This window comes from Lynx rufus, unplaced genomic scaffold, assembly GCF_022079265.1.
Source record: "Lynx rufus isolate CCGP_SWC_20201006 ecotype Redwood Valley unplaced genomic scaffold, mLynRuf1.p SCAF_6, whole genome shotgun sequence".
NCBI classification, from domain to species: Eukaryota; Metazoa; Chordata; class Mammalia; order Carnivora; family Felidae; genus Lynx; species Lynx rufus.
Window position 1 is genome coordinate 110844850 of NW_025814878.1, and position 23719 is coordinate 110868568.

Genomic DNA, 23719 nt, shown 5'->3' on the forward strand with positions numbered 1-23719 from the left:
TCATTTTCTTCCTGACCCTTTTCCTCTCTCTGTCCCAGACTCTTTGCTCTACTTTTTGGAGTCTTAAGGCTCAGGTTTGCTGTATAGCTAGAGACAAATGAACAAGTCATTTAACTGCTGGGTCTCGGTTTTCACATCTGAAAAATGGGAACAATAATATCTACTTTACAGGATTGCTCTGTGGAGTAGATAATAAAATGTAAGTGCTATGTAAATTGTACAGGGCCTTACAAAGGTCAGATACTGGCACCTCTCATTTCTATTCCCTTCCATTCTACTTCTCTCTTTCAAGTCCCAGCCCCTTTGTGGGACTAGAACTTCTGCCAACGGAAAATTAGGACATAACTCCAATCGGAGTGCAGATTTTCTGGTTCTTCCCACCTTCCCCGCCTAAACGAACCAATCAGAGCTACAGGAGAGTGTCGCACTCTTCACTTGGAGACCACCCCCTGCAATGGAGCTTGCGCTTTTCTCTGTCTCTGCAGCCGTTCTGTTTTCGCTTCACATACCAGCTTCTCCGCCTTGGAAGTGGGGTCCTTCTTCCTTGTCTCAACTCCCCAAATCTTGCCATAGCAAGGGTTGAACGGCGAGGACCGGAAGTGTGCGCAGCAGCGGCGGGTCCCCAGGCATCGACACCGGAAGTAGCAAGTGCTGCTGGCTTGAGCGCGCTGCGCTATGGCGGCGATCCCCCCAGACTCCTGGCAGCCGCCCAATGTGTACTTGGAGACCAGGTGAGAGGGGTCGGGCCTCGGGGGCTGGGCTGGCGGTGGCGACGCGGAGCCCCGGCTTTGCCGCGGGGCTGGGTTCCGGGTACGCTCCCCTGGGAGGCTGGCCTCCACGTGGAGAAGCGTAGAGCGGCGGCCGTAAGGGCAGCTTGAGCGCTGAGTGGGGACCGCCACCTCCCGCGTCCGAGCTCCACACTGGCTCTCCCTGAGACCTCAGCGACAGCGGCCTGGTTGCCTTCCTCCCACCCGGTGGTTCATTCATTCATTCAACTAGCGTGTGTTGAGGTTACAAGCCAGCGACGTTGGATCTGGAATCAGGTTAGAGGTGCCTATGGGGCGCCTGGGTGGCTCAGTCGGTTGAGTGTCGGACTTCGGCTCAGGTCATGATCTCACAGTTCTTGCGTTCGAGCCCCGCATCAGCCTCTGTGCTGACAGCGCAGAGCCTGTAACCTACTTCAGAATCTGTGTCTCCCTCTCTCTCTGCCCCTCCCCAGTTGTGCGTGTGTGCACTCTCTCTCAAAAATAAATAAACATTAAAAAAAAAAAAAGAGGTGCCTAAGACACACCCCGCTTTTGAATTTCAGAGTTGCGGTCATCTAGGTGGGGCTTGTTTATACAGCTGTTACAGTAACTACTAATGTTGTAAGCAGTTTAGTTGCATTAAACTATTAGAAAGGCACAGGAAGAGACACATTTCCCCCAGTATCAAAGAGTGCTATAACTGAGCACTAACTAGCGAGTGCCATGCCCCTGACATATAGCATCTCATATAGTGTAATCCATTTAATACCCACATGGGTATTATTCCACCTTCTCTCCAGTTTTAGCAGGAGAAATGCCAGAATTTACAGATGAAATGATTTGACCAGACTCATACAGCAAGTAAGTAGGGAAACCTCATTTGGAGCCTGGTCCGGCTGCCTCACATGCTAGGTTCTTTAGCTCCATTCATTCCACTGCCTCTTTGGAAAAAGTCCAAAGTGATCTTAAGAAAGTAGTACAAATAACCTAAGTAACTTCTTACTTCTACAACAGTGTAAAATTAAAGCATGGTAGCCTGACATTCAAGATTATTATTTTTTTCATCTGGCCTTTGCCTTCCCTCTCTGGCTGCATCTTCTGCCATTCCCACATCAGTAGCCAAGGACCAGTTACAGTTTTTCTATTTTCTGCTCTTGCTCGTGCTGTTTTCCCCCGGAGCACGGTTCTCAGATGCTGCTTTTGCTCCCTGGTCATCTTCCCCACCACCAAAATCCTACTTCAGGCCCCAACTTGAAAGCAATTTCTGAATTCACCTGTTCATGTTTTTTTAAGTTACAAAATAAATCAAAATTTAAATCCAAGCAGTGCAAAAGTATATAGAGTAAGTGAAAGCCACCTCTTCCTGTAAAAACAGTAAATAGTTTGTTGGATGACCTTCCACATCTTTCTCTGCGAACATCTAAACATCTCTTTTGTGTTGTTTCTTTTATCTTTTTGTTGTTGTTTTCTTATTTTGAAAGAAGGAGACAGCAAGTGAGGGAGGGACAGAGAGAGGGAGAGACAGAATCCCAAGCAGGCTCTGTGCTGTCAGCGCAGAGCCTGACGTGGGGCTTGAACTCACAGACTGTGAGATCATGACCTGAGCCAAGATCAGGAGTCAGAGGCTTAACCGACTGAGCCAGATGCCCGTCTCTTTTATGTTGTTTCTTAAAAACAAAATCATGTGATCATACTGTATATATGTTGTATATATGTTTTTTTCTGTAATTTGCTTCTGTTTCACTTGCTAATACAGCTGCCCATAGTGTGGATATTTTGTATTTTAGCCACTTCTTTGAAGGACACTTAAGTTGCCTCTTGTTTTTTGTTATGACAAATACTGGTGTGAATATCCTTCCACATACTGTGTCCTTTAGCAGCACGTTTGTGAGTTTTGTTATAGAATACTTAGAAGTTGAAATTGCTCTCAAAAGGTATGTTGATTTCATAACTGTATAGGTATTTCCTGATTGCCATTCCAAAAAGTTATTCCCTGTATTTAAAAAATATGCACCAGAATATAAGCTCCATGAGGGAAAAAACCGCCTAGAACCATGCCTTGCACAGAGTAGGTGTCGATCCCTGCTGAATTGTTAGTAGGGGATGAATTGCTGGTAGAAAGGCTTTTTTTAGAGAGCTATGTTCTAGCATATACCACATATATATATATATTTATAGAGTGCTTATGCTGTGCTTGGCACTGGCTATCCAGACTATACATAGTTGCCTCAATTTTCACATTCTTGGAGCTTAAGATCTAGGTGAGTGATGGAGTAGAGGAGAGGGGAAGGCACCTAAGTCTTTTACTTTTTTCCTGAGCAGTACCTGGGGGGCGGAGGGAGGTAGAGGGGAAGGGCTCATCCCATTTGATAGGTATAGAGATGTGAAGTAATCAGGTTTTGCATTTGTTGCACCCTGTCTTAAATACACACAAACTGTACCTTTTTTTCCCATTAAAATTTTTACGAATAGGTAATGTATTTACATGGTTCAAAAATACAAAAGTTTAAAAAAAAATACTCATTAAAAACCATCCTGTTTCCCATTTGTCAAGTTTCTACCCCTACCCAGAAACTTATGCATGTTTAAATAAATACAAATTCCTGATATAATAATACCTTCTTTTTAAAAAATGACAAATTAAGTATTAAGTGAAATTTTTTTCCAAATTGAGGGTTGGTTATACTGGTTTCCCATAATCAGTGACTTTTTTTTTTTTTTAATATATAAGGCTAGTTTGAATTTTTAGTTGTCCACAGTTATTTTGTTTACAAGAAGTACCAGAAGTTCCCTATGTGTTTTACTCAAAGAAGATACCTGTGTTTATATTATTTACATTGTGATGTTTTCCTTTGCTGAGCATGAGATCTGATGTTTATTACAATTTCATGACTTACATAAGTTTGAAAATAAAGAGTCCTGGATCAGTCCCATAATATTCCTGTTTGCTGTGACCTTGTTCTTGACTAGAACTCTACTGTCACCCCCCCCCCCCCCCCCCGCAGCATGGGAATCATTGTGCTGGAGTTGTACTGGAAGCATGCTCCAAAGACCTGTAAGAATTTTGCAGAGTTGGCACGTCGAGGTTACTACAATGGCACCAAATTCCACAGAATCATCAAAGACTTCATGATCCAGGGAGGTGACCCAACGGGGACAGGTATAGTTAAGCCGACGTTAGTTGTTTGTTTTTTTAATTTTAGAGCAAGCAGGGGAGAGGGGCAGAGGGAGAGAGAATCTTTTTTTTTTTTTTTAAATGTTTATTTAAAAAAAAATTTTTTTTTTCAACGTTTATTTATTTTTGGGACAGAGAGAGACAGAGCATGAACAGGGGAGGGGCAGAGAGAGAGGAAGACACAGAATCGGAAAGAGGCTCCAGGCTCCGAGCCATCAGCCCAGAGCCTGATGCGGGGCTCAAACTCACGGACCGTGAGATCGTGACCTGGCTGAAGTCGGACGCTTAACTGACTGCGCCACCCAGGCGCCCCAACGTTTATTTATTTTTGAGAGAGAGAAAGAGACAGAGTGTGAGCAGGGGAGGCTCAGAGACAGAGAGATACATAATCCAAAGCAGGCTCCAGGCCCCTAACTGTCAGCACAGAGCCTGACACGGGGCTTGAACTCACAAACCGTGCAATCATGACCTGAGCTAAAGGTGGATGCTCAACTGAGCCACCCAGGTGACCGAGAGAGATTCTTAAGTAGGCTCCATGCTCAGTGTGGAGCCCAGTGCGGGACTCGATCCCAAGACCCTGGGGGTCCTGTGACCCTCAGGGATCATGACCTGAGCTGAAATCAAGAGTCGGACACTCAACTGACTGAGTCACCCAGGCGCCCCAAGCCAACATTAGTTGAATTCAGTGAAATAGGGCAGGCTGAGAGAGGAGCATGTGTGGAGAGAAAAATCAAGAATTTGGTTTTGGTTTTAGACATTACATTTGAAATAGTTGTCAGGTCTTCATTTAGAGGTGTTGAATAAGTAAAGGGATAGGAGTATGGAGTTCATGGAGAGATCTGGGATGGAGGTATGAATTTGGGAGTTACTGTCATTTAGATGGGATTTATTAGTGAAATTGGTGCGTGCTAACGTGAGTTTCAAGGCCCCTTGCTTCTCAGTCTGCATTTTCTCTCTGCTAATTTCTGCTGCTGCTTTTTTTGCCTTTAAATAAGTTTGATAATCTTTGTGCCAGTCTTTTCTTAATCTTGTTCTTCTTTGTCATTTTCAGTTGTTCTCTATTTATCCTTTATAACCAGAGGTATTCAACGTTTTTAATGTATATGGACACATTTAAAAATACGGAAGATATAGGAAACTAGAAAAAAGAACACAAAGATCATTTATACATATACTTCTTAAAGATTTCTTTTTTCTTTTTTTAAGTTTATTTATTTATTTTGAGAGAGCACAGGAGAGGCAGAGAGAGATGGAGAGAGAATCCCAAGCAGGTTCCCCACTGTTAATGCAGAGCCTGATGTGGGGCTTGAACTCACGAACCATGAGATCAAGACTTGAACTGAAACCAAGAGTCAGATGCTTAACTGACAGAACCAGCCAGGTGCCCCCTTCCTAAAGATTTCTAGCCACTATTAATTATTCTCACAATATCCACTTCTCAGAAACAATTGATGTTAACTGTTGGTGGACATTATTCTAGAAATCTTTCTTTTCAGATACCTAGTTAAAAGGATGGATGAGGGGCGCCTGGGTGGCTCAGTCGGTTGGGCGTCCGACTTCGGCTCACGTCATGATCTCACGGTCCGTGAGTTCGAGCCCCGTGTTGGGCTCTGTGCTGACAGCTCAGAGCCTGGAGCCTGCTTCAGAATCTGTGTCTCCCTCTCTCTCTGACCCTCCCCCGTTCATGCTCTGTCTCTCTCTCTCTCAAAAATAAATAAATATTAAAAAATAAATAAATAAATTAAAAAAAAATAAAAGGATGGATGAATGGATAGATCACTAGCTAAATAGAGATGATTTCAAGACAATAGACTATGTCATGCATGTTATTGTTTTTAAAACAAAAAAACATTTAATTTTGTATATACCTAACAAAAAAATTGATTTCCTGTTATGAAAGGTGAGGCAGTCAGTACTTAAATTTTTACCCATTCCTGTTGTTTAGAAAAAAACTCAGTTTTGCCTGCATTCTGTGATGGGAAAAACCTAGTTCTTTCCTCCTGTGTTTTTCTCCTGCATGTCTCCCTTACTGCTAACACAGATCACTTCACTTCTGACACAAATGTATTTAGGTTTATCACCCCCACCCCCGACAAGCAATTCTATGACACCAAGTGAGTGTCGTAGATTAACTCAGTTCCAGCATTATCTACCCAGAGATAGCATCAGATCCCACAGGTTAAGGCCCAGTCCCCACAAGATTGCCCCTCTTCCCCTGGCCCCCCTTTAGTCACAAGCCTAGATTCTAATAACCCCCTCCTTGGGGTCCCTTAATTTGCCAGAGCAGCTCACAGAACTCATGGAGACGTTTACCGGTTTATTAAAGGACATGATGAAGGATACAGATGAACAGCCAGATGAAGAGATGGACAGGGTGAGGTCTGGGAGGGTCCCCAGGGCAGGAGCTTCTGTTCCTGTGGAATTAGGGTACGTCACCATCCGGGGATGTGTTTGCCCACCTGGAATCTCTCTGAACCCTATAGTATTGGGATTTTCTGGAGGCTTCTTCATGTAGACATGACCAATCGTTATCTCCACTTCAGCCCCTCTCCCTTCTCTGAAGAAGCAGGGGTAGGGGGATGGGAGGCTGAAAATTCCATGCTTCTTTCTAGTCATGGCTTGGTCTTTCTGGGGACCAGTCGCCATCCAGGAGTCCACCTGCCTCATAGAACAAAAGATGCTCCTAATGCTCTTATCACTTAGGAATTTCAAAGGGTTTTAAAAGCCCAATTTCAAGGACAGGCCAAAGACCAAATGTTAGAACAAGAGCTGCCCCTAGTATTCTTATCATGTAGGAAATTACAGGAGTTTTAGGAGCTGTGTGCCTGGAACTGGGGACAGAGATATATACACATCTATATCTCTTCTGTTACCTCACACCTACACTCCTCCCTCCCTTGCTCTCAATTTTTGTCATTAGTTTTATTTTTCATCAGGGCACATTTTCCATTCTGTGCCTGATTCCCTCAGCTACAGTATGGGTTCTACATTTCAGAGGGTTCAGTGTTTACCACTAGGCTTTTCTGTTCACAAGGGCTGGAGGGCAGAATTTCCTGCTGAGTGGTTTGTATTGCAGGCGCTGGAGGGTGCTACATTTTTTTAAACTCCATCATGTTAGAATTTGAAAAAGACCATGACTGGGTATTCTGTTCTTGGGCCATGCTCATTCCCTCAGATTTTTTTAGACAGGTCTGTTCTGTTGACTTCTGGTTGTAAACATGGCTTTGGAGAATATGGAGGCCAGATTTACTCCTTCCTTCAGCTCTGGAGAAGTGTTTTGATTTGTATTTGTGAATATTTTCTCTGTCACTTGCTCTGATTTCCTAGTTCGGGAAACTAGTTATTTGTTTTATGACCTTTGCTTTTCACATATGTTACATTACTTTTATTTTTAAATTTTTATATGTTTATTTAGTTATTAAGAATCTTTTTTTTTTTTTAATGTTTATTCATTTTTGAGAGGGGGAGATAGGGAGGGGGACAGAGGATCCAAAGCAGCCTCTGTGCTGACAGCAGTGAGCCCAGTGTGGGGCTCAAACTCAGGAACTGTGAGATCAGGACCTGAACTGAAGTCGGATGCTCAACCGAATAGGCCACCCAGGGTCCCCTATTTATTTTGAGAGAGAGAGAGCGTGAGCACATGGGAGCATGTGTGCAGGGGAGGGGCAGAGAGAGGGAGAGAGAGAATCTCAAGCAGGCTCCACACTTAGCACGGAGCCAGAAGCGAGGCTCAATCCCATGACTGTGAGATTATGACCTGAGCCGAAATCAAGAGTCAGATCCTTAACCGATTGAGCCACCCAGGCGCCCCTATTAGATTTCTTCTGAGTGTGTGAGATGATGTCTGTTTTGTCTTGCATCCACTGAGATAATCTTAGACCTTTACTCTGTGCCTTATTCAACTGTGGTCATGTCTGTTCTGTCCTTTACTGCTCTGATTGATTTACTAGCACTGTATTGGTGTTATTGGGCTCTCAATCTGTTTCCGTAGCTCTGCAGTCATTTCACTTATTTTGTTGATTTATTATCTTGTCTTTGAGCTTTTGTTTTATTGGATTCTTACTTCTATTGAAGCATTGTAGCTTGAGACAGCTGCAGAGAAGCCCTTGGACTATGTTTTCTCCCAGACTGAGTTCCTGAGGTGTTTTTTCTCTCTTTTTTTTTTAAAAATTTTTTTTTAAGTGTTGGGGCGCCTGGGTGGCGCAGTCGGTTAAGCGTCTGACTTCAGCCAGGTCACGATCTCGCGGTCCGTGAGTTCGAGCCCCGCGTCAGGCTCTGGGCTGATGGCTCAGAGCCTGGAGCCCGTTTCCGATTCTGTGTCTCCCTCTCTCTCTGCCCCTCCCCCGTTCATGCTCTGTCTCTCTCTGTCCCAAAAATAAATAAACGTTGAAAAAAAAAAAATTTTTTTAAAAAAAAAAAATTTTTTTTTAAGTGTTTATTTAATTTTTGAGAGAGAGAGCGTGTGAATGGGGGAGAGGCAGAGAGAGGGAGACACAGAATCTGAAGCAGACTCCAGGCTTCGAGCTGTCAGTATAGAGCCCGACACGGGGCTCGAACTCACAAACTGTGAGATCATGACCTGAGCCGAAGTCTGACGCCCAACCGACTGAGCCACCCAGGTGCCCCACGAGGTGTTTTTTCTCTTACAACCCTTCCTTTCTTTCTCTCCTTCCATTTGTTGTAATACGTTTGCATAGTTTCTGTGCCACTTCTTTTCATCTTATCTATGCTTAATGTATGTCGGCACTGATGCTGTTTGTACCTTTTATTTGTTCAGATACAGTACAAGTGGATCCTCTTTGTCATTGTCCTTCCCATTCCAGATACTAGGTTGCTTTCTCTCCATTCTATTCTGGTCTGATGAGGTGGTGGGAGAGCTAATGCTGAGTGAGCACCTTACGTGAGGGCCAGCCTCTGTTCTGTTTCCCCAGCCTCTAGTAAAGTCCTCTCCCTGGAGACCTCTCTCCCAACCCTGGACTCTGGGTAGTCCCCTGAGAACAGCTGTAGTGGAGGAGAAGGATCCTCCTACCCTTTTTCATTCATAGCTGGGTCTCCATAACAGGAGAGATTGATAGAAAAGCATACAGATTTGTTTGTTCTAAGTTTTGATGACACCGGAGCCTTGATAAAGAATTGAAGACCCATGGGCTCGGTTGAGTGTTTGGCTAGATTATTTCGGCTCAGGTCATGACCTCAGGGTCATGGGATTGAGCCCTACATTGGGTTCCATGCTGAACATGGAGCCTGCTTAAGATTCTCTCTCTCCCGGGGAGCCTGAGTGGCTCAGTCAGTTAAGCTTCCGACTTCGGCTCAGGTCGTGATCTCACGGTTCATGGGTTCGAACCCCGCATCGGGCTATGTGCTAACAGCTCAGCTCCTGGAGCCTGCTTCAGATTCTGTGTCTCCCTCTCTCTCTGCCTTTCCCCTGTTCATGCTCTCTGTCTGTCTCTCAAAAATAAATAAATGTAAAAAAAAAAAAAAAAAAAAAGATTCTCTCCCTCCTTCTCCAACTCCCTCCCTCCCTTTGCCCCTCTTCCCTGCTTGTGCTCGCTCTCACTTTCTCTAAAAAAAAAAAAAAAAAAAGACCTGAAGAAATGGTTATACTTGAGTGTTTTTGTGCTAGGTTTGACAGTGTTGTGCTAGGGTGGTTTCATTGTTTGAGTGTTCTGTGCTAGAGTGGAAACTTGTGAGAAAACATGCTAGGACGAAAAGGGTCTGAACTGAATGTAGTAAACATCAAGACTTGTTCATTCAGCTTCCTCTTGGGGTCCTTCTGTCTTAGAAATGAGATGTTCTTGGGGCGCCTGGGTGGCGCAGTCGGTTGGGCGTCCGACTTCAGCCAGGTCACGATCTCGCGGTCCGTGAGTTCGAGCCCTGCGTCAGGCTCTGGGCTGATGGCTCAGAGCCTGGAGCCTGTTTCCGATTCTGTGTCTCCCTCTCTCTCTGCCCCTCCCCCGTTCATGCTCTGTCTCTCTCTGTCCCAAAAATAAATAAACGTTGGAAAAAAAAAAATTAAAAAAAGAAATGGGATGTTCTTTTCCCCAGGTATAGTGAGGGCACCTTTCACATGAGGGTCTTAGGACCTACTCCAAGGGAATGTCACAGTGTCCTTCTTGTACCTGATGTTTCTCAGATTCCTTCAATTTGAAATATTCAGTGTGCCCAAGTGCCATATTTTGCGGTAGCTTGTCCTGAACCCCAGCATGGCCCAGTGCCCCCCCGCTCCCCCAAGGTGGCCATGGCTGGTGGCCTGCCATGCCGCTGCTGAGCCCCTGTGGTATGCACAGGCTTCTGTCTTCAGGGACTTCTCTTCAGTTTTTTCAGGGTTGCTCACCCACTTTTTCTGTTGGCTTCTCAAAATTGGAGGCTATTTGTAAGAATTCTCTGGGTTCCACACTCTCTTTCCTGCTTACTACTTTTAGGGAGTGCAGGCAGAAGAATCTCTCTTTCCTTGGCTTCCTCTTCTCAGCATTTTTGTACTAAGTTTCTTTCCTTTTTCTTTGGTTGATGCTGGTGAATTTGGGGCTTGGAAAAAAGTGGAATTTTTTTGTCTGTTTCATCAGGTATGGAGGGAGTCTAAGCCTGCCTCACTCCTCTTTCTTTATCTGAAAGTGTCCTGTCAGCACTTTGATGTACTTTCCTGTCTTCTTCCTCTCTCTCGTTATGAGATAAAATTTTAATTCATAATGCCAGTGAACTGAGAGAGTCCATGATAAATGTACAAGAATTGGAAATGACTCAGATGTGAGTTGTTCATGTCAGAGCTTCCCTATATTTCTGTAATTGCTTTGCAATCCTTCATAATGTGACATTTCCATGATGCAATTTTAATGAAATGGAATCACTCAAAAGATTTCCAAGTAATTGCATCCAGCCTCAACTGTAATGAATGATTGAGCTCGTAGGTCTGTGGTAGAAGGCAAACAAGGTTAGGCCCTCCTGGGTCACTAATATGAACTGCTAGCTGATTAGGCGACATGTTTTTTGCTAAATGTCTCAGGTGAACAGCATGACGCATCCTGGGCTCTTCAGCAAGTCGATGTACTATTTCTGTCCCTCCCTGTCCCTTGGTCTGGCTACTCTGGAACTAACTATTCTTTCCACAGTCTTTCTTAAGCACCTTTGCCAGGTGTTTTCTCAATTCAGATACCTTTGAATTCCTGCTGCGTTTATTTATTTATTAAGTTTTATTCATTTATTTTGAGAGAGAGAGCAGAAGTTGGGGAGGGGCAGGGAGAGAGGGAGAGAGAGAATCCCAAGCAAGCTCTGCGTCGTCAGTGCAGAGTCCGATGCGGGGCTCGAACCCACGATCGGTGAGATCATGGCCTGAGCTGAACTCAAGAGTCGGACGTTTAACCCAGCGAGCCACCCCGGCACCCCACTTGCATCATTTTAAACTATTTTTCCTCTTTAAAATTTCTCTTGTTGTAATAACTATGCCGGCTTTTTCCTTAGCTGTCTTTTTTATCTGCTTCTACTAACTTCTTCCCTTCCTCTCCTCCCTGTAAGACGTGGCATCCTGTCAGGCTCTTCCTCTTGCTCTTCACGCTCTGCAGTTAGCCTCGCCGTGCTCACCAGCTGGCGTGATCGGGTGATTAATTGCATGCTGATTACGCTGCACATCGCCCTCCCTCTGACTCCTCGTCTCCTCTTGGTAGCCCCAGGAACACCTGAAATTTAACTGTGGAACGGCCAGCTCATCGTTAATTGTATTCATTCGGTGAAAATCTGCTCAGAGTCTGCTGGGTATCCTGTGCTGTTCCAAGTCCTGTGAAGAGACTTAGGCAGTAGAAGCCGAGGCATTTTCTTTTACTTAACAGCTCTCCCTCCTCTGCCAGGAAGACAAGATGGTTCTTACAACAAACAACAATAGAGGCGTGCCTGGGCGGCTCTGTCGGTTAACTGTCTGACTTTTGATTTTGGCTCAGGTCGTGATTCCAGGGTCGTGGGATAAAGCCTTGTGTTGGGCTCTGCGTTGAGCATGGAACCTGCTTAGGATTCTCTCTCTCCCTCTGCCCTTCCATCTGCTCTCATTCTCTCTCTCAATCTTAAAAAAGAAAAGAAAAGAAAAGAAACAACTATAAGGTAATATAATATGCAAATTTATGGTGGTACACTCTGGGTTATATATATGACATAGGTTGGAATAATTCATAATAAGAGAAAAAGTACAGTGGAGTGGAATTAGCATGGATGGAGGCATATTGTGAGGTGGGCCTTGAAGGAAATGTAGACTTTTAACTCTTAGGAGGACAGGGAAAGGCATTCTAGATTTAGGAAGAAGAATGAGTAGAGTAGAGGCACAAGTGACAGAGACGTGTTGAGTGTGAAGGAGAGCGCAGCACCCTAGATGTTGTGTCTCACATGCTGGACCGGCCACCTCTCCATGTCCAGGACGAATATGTACAATGTGATCTCTGAGGTCCTTGAACTGCATGTTTAGGGGACACTTAAGGAGCTGTTAGGGACAGAGTGCACAGAGTAGTTAGAGCATGGTGGATAAGATCAGACCGGTTCATGGAGACTCCCAGACAGGAGTTCAGATTTGATCTAATATTATTCTGGAACTATTTTGGGACTCTTGAGTCTGGGATAAGAAAAATAAGTGAGGAAATTTAACTCAGCCATGGTAGATGGCAAGGTCTTGGTGTGTGGGGTGAACAGGGTCGTAGAGCCTGGTGGGCTTGGGGTTGAATCTTGGCTTCACTTGAACTTACTAAATGTAGACAAGTTGTATAAGCTCGTTGAGTCGTCTTATCTATACATGCAGAGTGTGGTTGTGTTCACCTCATGGAGTTGTTGTGAGTCGTAAATGAGCCGATGTTTGTAAAATGGTGAGTACAGTCTTGACCCAAAATAGGAGCTTTAAAAAATGTTATTCTTTACTTTGATTGTTAACTTACTTAACAAACATCTTTTGGACATCCTGCCATATTCCAGGCATGTTCTACGAGCTGGGGATACAATAGTAAATTAAGGAAGCCCTGGTGAAGTTCTCATTCTAGTGGGAGAGACAGTGAACAACATAATACACTATCACTATCATGACAAATGATGTGCAGAAAATGCTGTAGTAAGGGGGTAGAGCAGGAATTCTCAGCCTTGGCACTGTTGACATTTGGGGCTGGATAATTCTTTGCTTAGAGGACTGTCTGTGCATTGTAGGCTCTTCAGCTGCATCTCTGACCTCTCCCTGCTAGAAGCTAGTAGACCCTTCAGTGTGACAACCAAAAATGTCTCTACACATTGTCTGATGTCCCTAACGGGCAAATTCACCCTCAGTTGAGAACCACAGGAGTCACGGAGGTGTTATTTTGGATAGCGGGATTAGGGAAGATCTCATTGGTAAGGTGCATTTGAGCAGAGCTCTGAATGAAGTGAAGTAGTGAGCCTGAGACTGTCAGGGGCAGGGACACCACAGAGGGAATAGCGATCAGAGGCCTTAGACCAGAGGATGCTTGGCAAGAAATAGCACAGACCAAGTGGCTAGGGCAGGTGAGTGGGGGGAAGAGTGACAGAAGATGACTTTGGAAGGTAGCAGGACACCAGGTCATGGAGTCTCATAGTGGTGAAGACTTTGGATTTTGTCCTAAGCGTGATGAAATGTCACCAGAGGATTTGGAGCAGAGGACTGCCATGATGAGGCTTGTTTTAAAAGGGTCCCCCTGACTTCCATGTGGAGAACCAGCTGGCTTGGAAAAGAGGAGACAAGGCTAGAAGCAAGGAGACCAATTGGAAGCTTGTGACGTTTATCAAAGCTAGAGTTTTTTGTATTTGGCCTAGGGTGATAGTGGTTCTGTCGGTTCTGATCCTCTGGGAAGCAGATGCTAAGACAGAGTTAGACATTCAAGAGCTTGATTGGAGTAACGCCTGTGAAAGTTAAAGGGGCAAGAGAGCAGTGGTTGGAAGGGGAGGTCTTCACACATCAGTGCAGGTCTAACATGTAAAAGGACAGGGGGCAGAGGAGAAGGAGCCAGTAGAGGAAGGGGAGGAGCCACCACCAGTAAGGTGGGATTTTTAGAAGGGTGACATCAACTGTCAGATGCTGCTCACGGAGCAGGCAAGGTGAGGCCTGAGGATTGGCCATTGGATTTAATGACGTGATGGTCACTGATGACCTTGGCAAGAGCCATTGTAATGGAGCGGTCAGGGCAAAAGTCTGATTGGAGCGCATTTAGAGGCAGGAGAGGAAACCAAGACACCAAGTGTTGTCAGCTTTTTTGGGGAGTTTTTCTGTGAAGGGGCGCAGAGGAATAGGGATACTTGGAGTGTTGTGTTTAATTTTTAAGACCTTTTTTTTTTTCATTTTTTCTTTTTCTTTTTTTTTTTTTTTTTTGCTGATAGGCCTGGTCTACTAGAAAGAAAAAAATAGTACAGCAGAGGGAGGAATTGTAGTTGCAAAGTTCCATAACGGTGAATGGGCTCAATTAGGTACATGGTGGTGGGATAGTCACAAGAACGGTTTATTAATGAGGGAAGAAGGAAGGGAAATGGGTGGAGATGTGGGAAGGGGAGTGGATTTGGTGGTGAGAGCACGTGAAAGTTCTCTGCCTTTTTTGTCATTGAAATAAGCAGAGTTACACTCAGAGCAAGGAGCAGTGAGGGAGTGGTGGAGGTTTGCCGATTGAGGAACTGCAAAAACCCATGCAGTCTGACTCCTAAGGTGAAGTATTAATCACTACCTACAGTTGCCTCTCACAGAAAATGCCCAGGTTATCTCCGTTAAAGATAGCTCAGGGGCGCCTGGGTGGCTCAGTCAGTTAAGCGTCCAACTTTGGCTCAGGTCATGATCTCACAGTCTGTGAGTTCGAGCCCCGCATCGGGCTCTGTGCTGACAGCTCAGAGCCTGGAGCCTGCTTCGGATTCTATGTCTCCCTCTCTCTCTGCCCCTCCCCTGCTCGTGCTCTGTCTCTCTGTGTCTCAAAATAAATAAAAACATTAAAAAAAAAAAAAGATAGCTCATCATTGCTGATAATACAGTGTTTGCTCCATGCTTTACACTGCGTGGTTTCTGTGCACGATCTTACTTAGTTCCTGTAACAGTCCTACGAGACAGAAGTACGACAGAAGTACTTCTACTATTCCATTTTTCGGACAAGGAAACTGAGGCTTTGAGAGGGTAAATATCTTCCTTAAGGCTACATGGCCAGTTGGTGGTGGAGTTGGAATGGAAATCTGGATCTCTCTGGCCCCAGAGGCAAGTGAGAAAGACAGGACTCCTAAGACCCTCAAAGCTTCTTGGAGAGATGTAGCATTCTTTCCCACGTTAGATCTGGTATCTGGCATTTGCCCTGGTAATCCAACAGCAGCAGCTCCACCTGTTAGTTCCCTCTTCCAAAGACTCTGTTACTAACAGCGATTGTATCAATTTGGAATGCTTTTGGCTGCACATAACAGAAAACTCAACTGCACCGGCTTAAACAAAGAGAGCTTTTGTTTTTCTCGCATAAGAAAATGTCTGAAGGTAAGCAGTTGTAGGCCTTGGTTCAGCTGCCCAACAGAGTTGTCAGGGACCCAAGCTTACTATATCTTTCCATTCCATCATTGTTAGTGTGTTGGCCTTGGATCTCAGACTTGTCTTATGGCTGCAATATGGCTGCTGCTGCTCCTGACATCACCTCTGCTTTCAAAAAAGGGAGATGGGGAAAGAGCTATGGGTGAAAGACAAAGGAGCATGTTTTTCCCTTTTTATCAGGAAAGTTCTAGCTTTCCCAGAAACTCTACTCAGCAGGCTTCTGTTTGTATCAGTAAGTCCGAACCAGATCACCTGACTACCCCTAGCTGCAAAAGGCACTGGTCAGTACCTGCCTCTCTTGTTCCTGAGGTTGAAGTAGGCCATGTAGAAGGGGTTAGAGAAAGAGTTAGAAATGCTCAGAGAACAGCTAACCTGCTGTTAGATGCTCTCTTGCCAGAAAAGAGGTTTTGATGGGTTCGGTCAGTCGCCTCCTGGTGTCAGGTGCCCCAGGCAGAGCTTTCACGTAGGTCTCTTCATGGGTCCCTGGCTCACCTGTACTGCTTTGGGACTGGTCCCAAAAGGGGCTGTGGCATGGGAGCGATGGGGTAAGTAGCACCAAGTATGGTCATCTTTGAAACCACCGTGTCTTAGATGCCGCTCCAGTTCATCGTGGGAGTTTTCTGCCAGGCAGTGAGCAAGAAGAGACATCGGAGGGGTCTTGGGGAGAAGGAAATATTTTTTTAAAGCAGAAGATCATAAAGAAGAAGATTGAGGGATTTCAACTGCAAAAAATTCTGTGCAGCAGAAGACCCCATTAAAAGAGTGATAAAATTTCATCCACCGGAAGAAAGTATTTGCAAAAGCATTAATTGACCAAGGATTAGTATCCAAAATATTAATCCTAATAATATACAAATTATATATATATGAATTATATATATTATATATATGAATTATATACGTATTTTTATATATATGAATGTCAAACCACTTAGTAGATAAGTGGCTGTTCACAGAGGAGGAGAGCTAAGTAGCCAGTAAACGTGGCGTTATGCACACCTTCAAGGAAATGCAGATTAAAGCCCAAGAGATCAGACACCTCTCAGACTGAGGAATGTTAGGAAGTCTGGCTGAAGCACCTAGAGCAGTAAGAGTGAGCACTGTGGGTGGGAGTGCACATTGGGGCCACTTCTGGCAAGCTGTTGGAAGAAATCTGGTGATGGGGAAATACTCAAACCGTGACCCTGCCTGCCCATGAGGTGTTGTCCCTAAGAGCTCCCGCACTTGTCTGAGAGAGGCGTAAGAATGATTACTGTAGCATGGTTTACAACAGCAGAAACAGGAGAAGGATCCCAGACACCCATCGACAGGAGGAAAGGTAAGATTGGTGTTACAATCGCACAGTTGGAACGAATACTACAGAGAGCCGCATGGAACAAAATGGATAAATATGGCGAACAAAGAAAAGCTAATTGCAGAAGAATACATAGAGTATAATACCATTTATATAAACCGAAAAACATGCACAGCAGCAATGCATTTTTTTAGGGTGCGTACTTAGGTAGTAAAAAGGAAAAAGCACGGAAGGGACAGACTCCTGGCCAGTATAATGGCTACCTGAGAGGAAAACGTGATTCTTTGAAGTAGTTGTTAGCTGGCGGGGAGGTGGGTGCGGAGGGCAGGGAGTGTGTGCATGGTGTCTTTGACTGGATTGACCACACTCTTCCTGAGCGAGGGTGCAGTTGTTTGTCTCATTATTCCTTGTCTCTTTTGTACATCTGAGATATTAAATACCTTGAATAAATGTTGAAGAGAAGGGACAGAAGAGTAAAAGAACGTCCAGAATACAGAGTTTACAAAACAGATCAGTGCCTGTCGCCATTGTATCTGTACTAGACTCGGCACACAGCAAAGTTTTGACTGCAAAGCTTCCAACTTGTCAGCTTTATAAGTGATTGTTGGCATCTGGGTACTACCCTGCTCTGCACTGGAAAACTCTTTAATCGTGGCTGTCCCCCTACCGTCTCTCCCCAATTCACATGCCCAAAGGAATGTTTTGATTGGAATTCTTTGTCTTTCTGACATTTTGTTGCAAACCCTACTGGGTTGAATTAGATTATGAAAAGATAACATATTGTGTGTAAATGGTGTTGTAGAGCCCCACACTAGTTGCAACTGGTCAGACTATGCCTGGTGAGTACAGAGGGGCCTCCTCCGTGCTCTTTCCTCTCCTCTCCTTCTAATGACTTAACCCCCCGGCTTCATCTGTGACTCTTGACTGGCCCATCCCTTAACCCTCTTGTTCTTGGTGCCATTTATGTGATGGCTTTCGGTTCCTAGAGGGCAGGGGCCCTGAGGTTTCATCCTGGAAGCCCCTGGCTTGCAGGGATCCCACTTCCAAGGCCCAGCCTGCGACGAACAGCCCGCTACTGAACTTCGCCCTCCGTTTGCTCACTCAAGCCCTGGATTTAGGGCTTGACCACAGTTTGCGCCCATGGCCCTCTCTTTCATAGTCAGCCCTAGCACTAACCACCCCCTCTGCCCCCAGCCTCAGGTAGGAACCTTGACTCTGTAGTCTGAGATAATATATTGGTTACATGATTGCTCTTGAGAAGTAAACTGACAGGTTGGAATTTTTGGAACAAATTTTTATTTTATTTTATTTTATTTTATTTTATTTTATTTTATTTTATTTTATTTTATTTTTTTTTTTTTAATTTTTTTTTTTCAACATTCATTTATTTTTGAGACAGAGAGAGACAGAGCATGAACAGGGGAGGGGCAGAGAGCGAGGGAGACACAGAATCAGAAGCAGGCTCCAGGCTCTGAGCCATCAGCCCAGAGCCCGACACGGGGCTTGAACTCACGGACCGTGAGACTGACCTGAGCTGAAGTCGGACGCTTAACCGACTGAGCCACCCAGGCGCCCCAGAACAAATTTTTATAAAGTTTGGTATTTGGGTACTTTTCCAGAAGCATAGGTAGCCTGGGCCGGGTGGGAGGTTTCCCTGAGTCTGTTAGGATTCACCCCCATTCTTCTTTGCGTGAGAAGTGTTTTCTTCCAGCACCGGGGGCTATGACAGGCTCTCTGTGGTGGAACATTCTAAGTACTGCAAGGGATTTTCACCATGGAAACACCTTAGCTGGCCCCTGGGGCCTGGGAGGAACACGGTGCGTTAACATCCTACTTTCATAGCAGGCTGTAAGAGGAGGTGAGCTCCCTGTGTCTGGGCTGTTTTCTGGCTGCCAGGCAAGCAGAGTAAGCTGATGAACCCAATGTTCACTTTGTTCCAGGCTGTTCTGTCTTCGTTGGTCAGCTTGGAAAAACCAGAGTAATTCAGCAAGTCATATTTTTTTGCTAAATAGTTGATTAGGCGAGTTGCCTCCTATTTAGACATTTTTTTTTTCCTTTGGGAACACCATATTTATTGTATCATTTTGCTCTAAGAACAGAACCTGGGTGCCAGCGCCACACTCTCGTGGACATAATATAAATGGCGGAAGGTGGCGATGTTGCTAGCAAAGCGTTCCTAATCTCACGTCTCTTCATAATCTCCTTAGTGATGCACGACCTCTCCTCTCCACGGACTCTGCCTGCTGTGATATTCCTTTCTGCCACATTGCCACTTTCCACTCTGTTTTCCTTAAGCTGGATATCTTTGACTTAAATGAATGTTACTTTCCTTCATCTAGGTTCAGGACGGCGAGTAGCTCTTTAATAAAGTCTTGTGCCGTCTCTGGTCCATTAAACATGGCTGCCTACGGTTCTGAGTTGGTAGGCCACAGAGGCCCGTCGAAGCTCAGCAGGGAGGAATGTTGGTTGATCAGCAATGTCTGTGATGGGCACCGGGTTCAGGCTTGGGGCGCTCCTGGCTAAAATACTCATAAAAAAGTTAAAAATGAAGAAATCTCTTAATCCATCAAATTACAAATGGTAGTTAAACTGTAGATAGTTAGATTATAGGGGACTTTAATGTCCTATTGATAATGTTCTATGCTTTCTGCATATTTGACAGTGAACACGTATTACTTTAATAACCAGGAAAAAACACTCTTGGTGTTATTTTGAAAAGAAACCTCTTACCTGAACGAAACCAGTGATCCGAATGTGCTGTGTCTGTGCTTGATCCTGCTGCTGGGCTACGTAGTTGCAATATACTTAGCAGGGGCCAGGTGTGCTCACTGCTCTTTCCTTTTGTATACTCTGAAGAATCTTTTGACCCTGAACCAGAATTCTTGCCGTGAGGTAGAGCGTGGGACTAGCTGACTGGCTTCTTGTCTTCTAATCTGGCAGGTCGAGGTGGTGCATCTATCTATGGCAAGCAGTTTGAAGATGAACTTCATCCAGACTTGAAATTCACGGGTAAGTAAAGAGTCTGGCCGGACTGGGTAGGAGGAGGGAGAGGACTTTAAAAGCTTGCCCTTGGCTGTGATCCAGGGCGCATGCCTGACACCGTGGCATGGTGCCATGCCGCTGCCCAGCTACGGCGCCACAAAGAGCCGTGGTGGATTAGAGAAGATGACGCCTCTCTCAGGGTCCTGAGCAATTCAGAGTGCTGGCCTGAGTGTTCTAGCCTCTAATTGTTGAATGTTGCTGTCATAAACTGGGAGTTATATTTATATACTATGTGTCTGTAGTTCTGCACTATAACTAAAGTCTGCTTTCCTCAGAGAAGGAGGAGACCTTGCTGGGATTTGGAGGGGAATCAGGAACATGGCCCAGCAGTTGGTGGGGATCATCATGGATAGAGAAGCTGGGGAGTAGGTGAAGACCAGGAAGATGAGGTTGTTGGGGTAGTGCAGTGATGGCCTTTGGTGCAAAGGCGGAGAGCCTGCCCTGAGGGCAAGATTGTTTGGGTCACGTGGTTGAGGACAGAGGCCAGAACAAAGTCTGGGATGGTGTAACACGCTCCAGGCTGGAGCTTTGGGGGTTATTCATACTCTTTCTTCCTTTTTCCCACCAGGGGCCGGAATTCTCGCAATGGCCAATGCAGGGCCAGACACCAACGGCAGCCAATTTTTTGTGACCCTAGCCCCTACCCAGTGGCTTGATGGCAAACACACCATTTTCGGCCGTGTGTGCCAGGGTATAGGAATGGTGAATCGAGTAGGAATGGTGGAAACGAACTCCCAGGACCGCCCTGTGGATGATGTGAAGATCATTAAGGCATACCCTTCTGGGTAGGCTTGCTGCTTTCTTGGGCACACTCAGGTCCTCTGAGATGGCCTCAGTGAACCAGCTTCCAGATGACCTAGAATGACACATACTTAAACTTCATTTTGGCCTTGCAAATCACAGAGCTAAGGAGACCTAGGGTCTTGGGTGAGTTAGAGATGGAAGTATATTTTTATTTTCTTTTATTTAAATAATTTTTCTAAATTTTATTTTAGAGAGAGAGCACGCTCACAAGTGCGGGAGAGGGGCAGAGGGAAAGACAGAGAATCCCAGGCAAGGTCCACACTCAGCGCAGAGCCCAACGTAGGGCTCGATACAATGAACCTGGGATTGTGACCTGAGCCAAAATCAAGATTTGGACGCTCAACCACTGAGCCACCCGGGCGCCCCGGAAGTATATTTTAATAGGATGCTTCTTTTCTCTTCCCCCGGTGCCTCTGTTGACAGAGCATTCACAGAAATGCTCATAAGTAGTCATTCACGGGGAACTGCCTATTGCAAATGAGCCCCTCCTTGGTTGTGTCTGTTCTGATACACTTGGAACAAAATGCAGCCGGCTCTGTCATTTCGTGGTGCCTAACCAAACTTCTTCCTGCAGAGATTTATATTCTGGCCTACACCGCAGTCTTCGGTGGCTGACAGCCACAGAATTCAAAACCAAGTAGTGTCTATCAGCCTTCTTAACTCCATGCACACCCTATTTCAGTCTCCTACATTTGTTCTTCCAGGGAATGTATGCATCTCTATATATATTTTCCCTCTCAAAACCAGAACATCAACACTGCTGTTTCTGACACTTAGACATCCCACGCAAAGCCACGTTGGATTTTTGCCAAATGAAAAATGCATCCAACAATCAAGTTTCTAAGAAGGTGTCAAGTGGGGAATGATAATGTGTAATAATCGAGAAAGGAATTTATTAAAAGCAAACCGAAACACTGACCATTTTCTCCCCAGGAAGGAGTAGAACTCTGTAGTGAGCATAAGGGTAGACTATGAATTCTCCTTAAAAAGCAGTATTGTCATGAAGGAGAGGCACCACTTAAGTTTTTTTAAACCTAGGACTAGAGAAACTGGATAAGGGATTTTATATGTTTTTTCAGTCTTTCTGATTTTTTTTAATGGGGGGTGGTAACAGAAAGGAAGTTGCCATCTATGTAATACATAGAAACTTCCAAAATAAAGTGCCACTGATGGTTGAAATTGCTTCTGGGCTCTGATTTTAAAGACTGTATGAAGTTTTAACAGCCATTTTAACCTGTGAACCATCTCAAGTAGGATTGTAGGGCTCATCTTCAAGATTTCACATTTTAGGTTTGTGGGCCTCCAGTGGACTTCTATTCAAGAGCAGGGCGGACTTTAAAAAGGCAGTAAGTATCTAAGAAAGAATTTAAGTGATATCCACTGGCATTTCTGAGTGAGAGGGAATTGTGTAGATTAGCCAGGTGGATGTGCTGAGAGACCTACAGCATCTCTTGAACTTGTGGGAAACCCACCTTTATGTTGTTACGGACCCAGAGGTGGTATGTAGTGTGGCTTCCTTAAATTGGCAGCTCCTTGATTGAAGAGGGGATTATAGCTTTAATCTTCTTCCTTGTCATTCCATAAATTTTGGAAATGATGGGTTACTTTAGGGAATGACCAAAAAGTTGTATTCCTCAAGCCTTCCCTACCTTCAGCCTCTTTCTCCATGCTTCTCTTTCTTTCCTCTCAACAACAAAAAAGCAAAACCCAACAACAAACTATGTAAATGACTTTATTAACTTTTTCAGATATGGTGTTGGGCAAAGTACTGTTCTAGACTCTGGGGAAGTAGAAACTTCTTTTGGCCTGAACTGGGCAGACATCATTGGACGCACCTCTAAGAGCAAAGAATAAGACATCCATCCACTTACCTCCCGAATTATAATCCTGAGAATGCCCGTTTTCACCCAGGTCGTGGGAGTGATGGAAATGTACCATCACTGCTCAGAGAAGGAAAGAAGGGCCTGAGTACAGTGCGCTTGGCATGCTTTACCATATAAGAATAACCGGGAGCCTGCTAGAAAGCAAGTCGGGATTCAGCATCTGTCCAGAGAGTCTGTATTTCTATCCAGCTCCCAGGAGATGGTGACTGCTGGTCCAGACATCACACTTTGAGTAGTGACATCCCAGAGGTCACGTTTGTCCAACCTGACAGTGGGGGCGGGGGAGATTTTCCTAAGCATGGGACAGTCTGCACCATAACCTGACCTGCCTCCCCGACCAGTGGTGGCCTTGGAAGAGTGAAGAGATTCAAAGCACAGGATGAGCTTTAACTGCTTCTGGCTTTGGCTGCTGAGATTAAGCTTTTAGAAACAGTGCCCTTCTGCCTTTTATTCCCACTTTACTGCACCGGACATCAGACCATGGTGTGTGGCAGTGAGTCCCCGTGTGGTCACCAGCGTGGGTAAGATATGGTATAGGTTGTAGACATCACAGAAAATGCAGGGGAGAGGTCATCAGCAAATACGACATTGAAGAAAAAGGGCTCTGAAACCAGACTGCTGTTCAGATCCCAGCTTCGCCATTTTGCAGTGGTGCGAAGGACAAGTTCTCTAAGTTCTCTGTGCCTTAGTTTCCTCCACCATAAAATGAGGATAATAGCCCTGGCCTCATAGGGTTGTGAAGATTTAAATGAGCTAGAACAGGTCATCTGAAAAAGCACCAGCATTTAGAAAACAGCTACAGTTATTACCAGTGGCCCTCAAAGCCACCACACCCCTCTCCTACCTCTTCATCCCTGTGTTATCTTGTACAGCTTCTCCCTCCCACTGGGCTAGCCTCAGAGAAAAGGTTTTGTCTTATTCCCCGCTGGGAGCCCCCTCAGCACCTTATGCAATTCTTTGAAGTTATTGCTAAATGAATCAAATTTAGAATTGTTCTCTGTCAGGGAAAGATTAAGATCCATCCGCTGAAATAGCTTCACCGCATCTCCAAACCCAGATTTTAGCTGGTATGGCAGCAAAACCTTTCCACTAAGCCCTCTGGAAGTCCTCAGCTTGATTTATTTTTGGATTGTGTCTCCAGAATATGTCAAAATAGCTTTCCCCGCATAAGGGAAATGATTCCTACCCCCAGATCCTCGAGCCAATCTGAGACGTCACTGTGGCCCCTTCTGGCACCACATTCTTGCAACGTGTGGAGGA

General features: G+C 45.0%; 1 protein-coding gene across 1 annotated transcript; it reads left to right on the plus strand.

The window, feature by feature from the left end:
- The first annotated feature begins 445 nt into the window (after nt 1–445).
- PPIL1 (peptidylprolyl isomerase like 1) lies at nt 446–20789 on the plus strand. The gene is made up of 4 exons (XM_047102713.1): nt 446–731; nt 3752–3906; nt 19671–19739; nt 20341–20789. The coding sequence occupies exons 1-4, from the start codon at nt 676–678 to the stop codon at nt 20559–20561; spliced, it is 501 nt and encodes a 166-aa protein (XP_046958669.1). The 5' UTR covers nt 446–675; the 3' UTR covers nt 20562–20789.
- Nucleotides 20790–23719: the final 2930 nt, after the last annotated feature.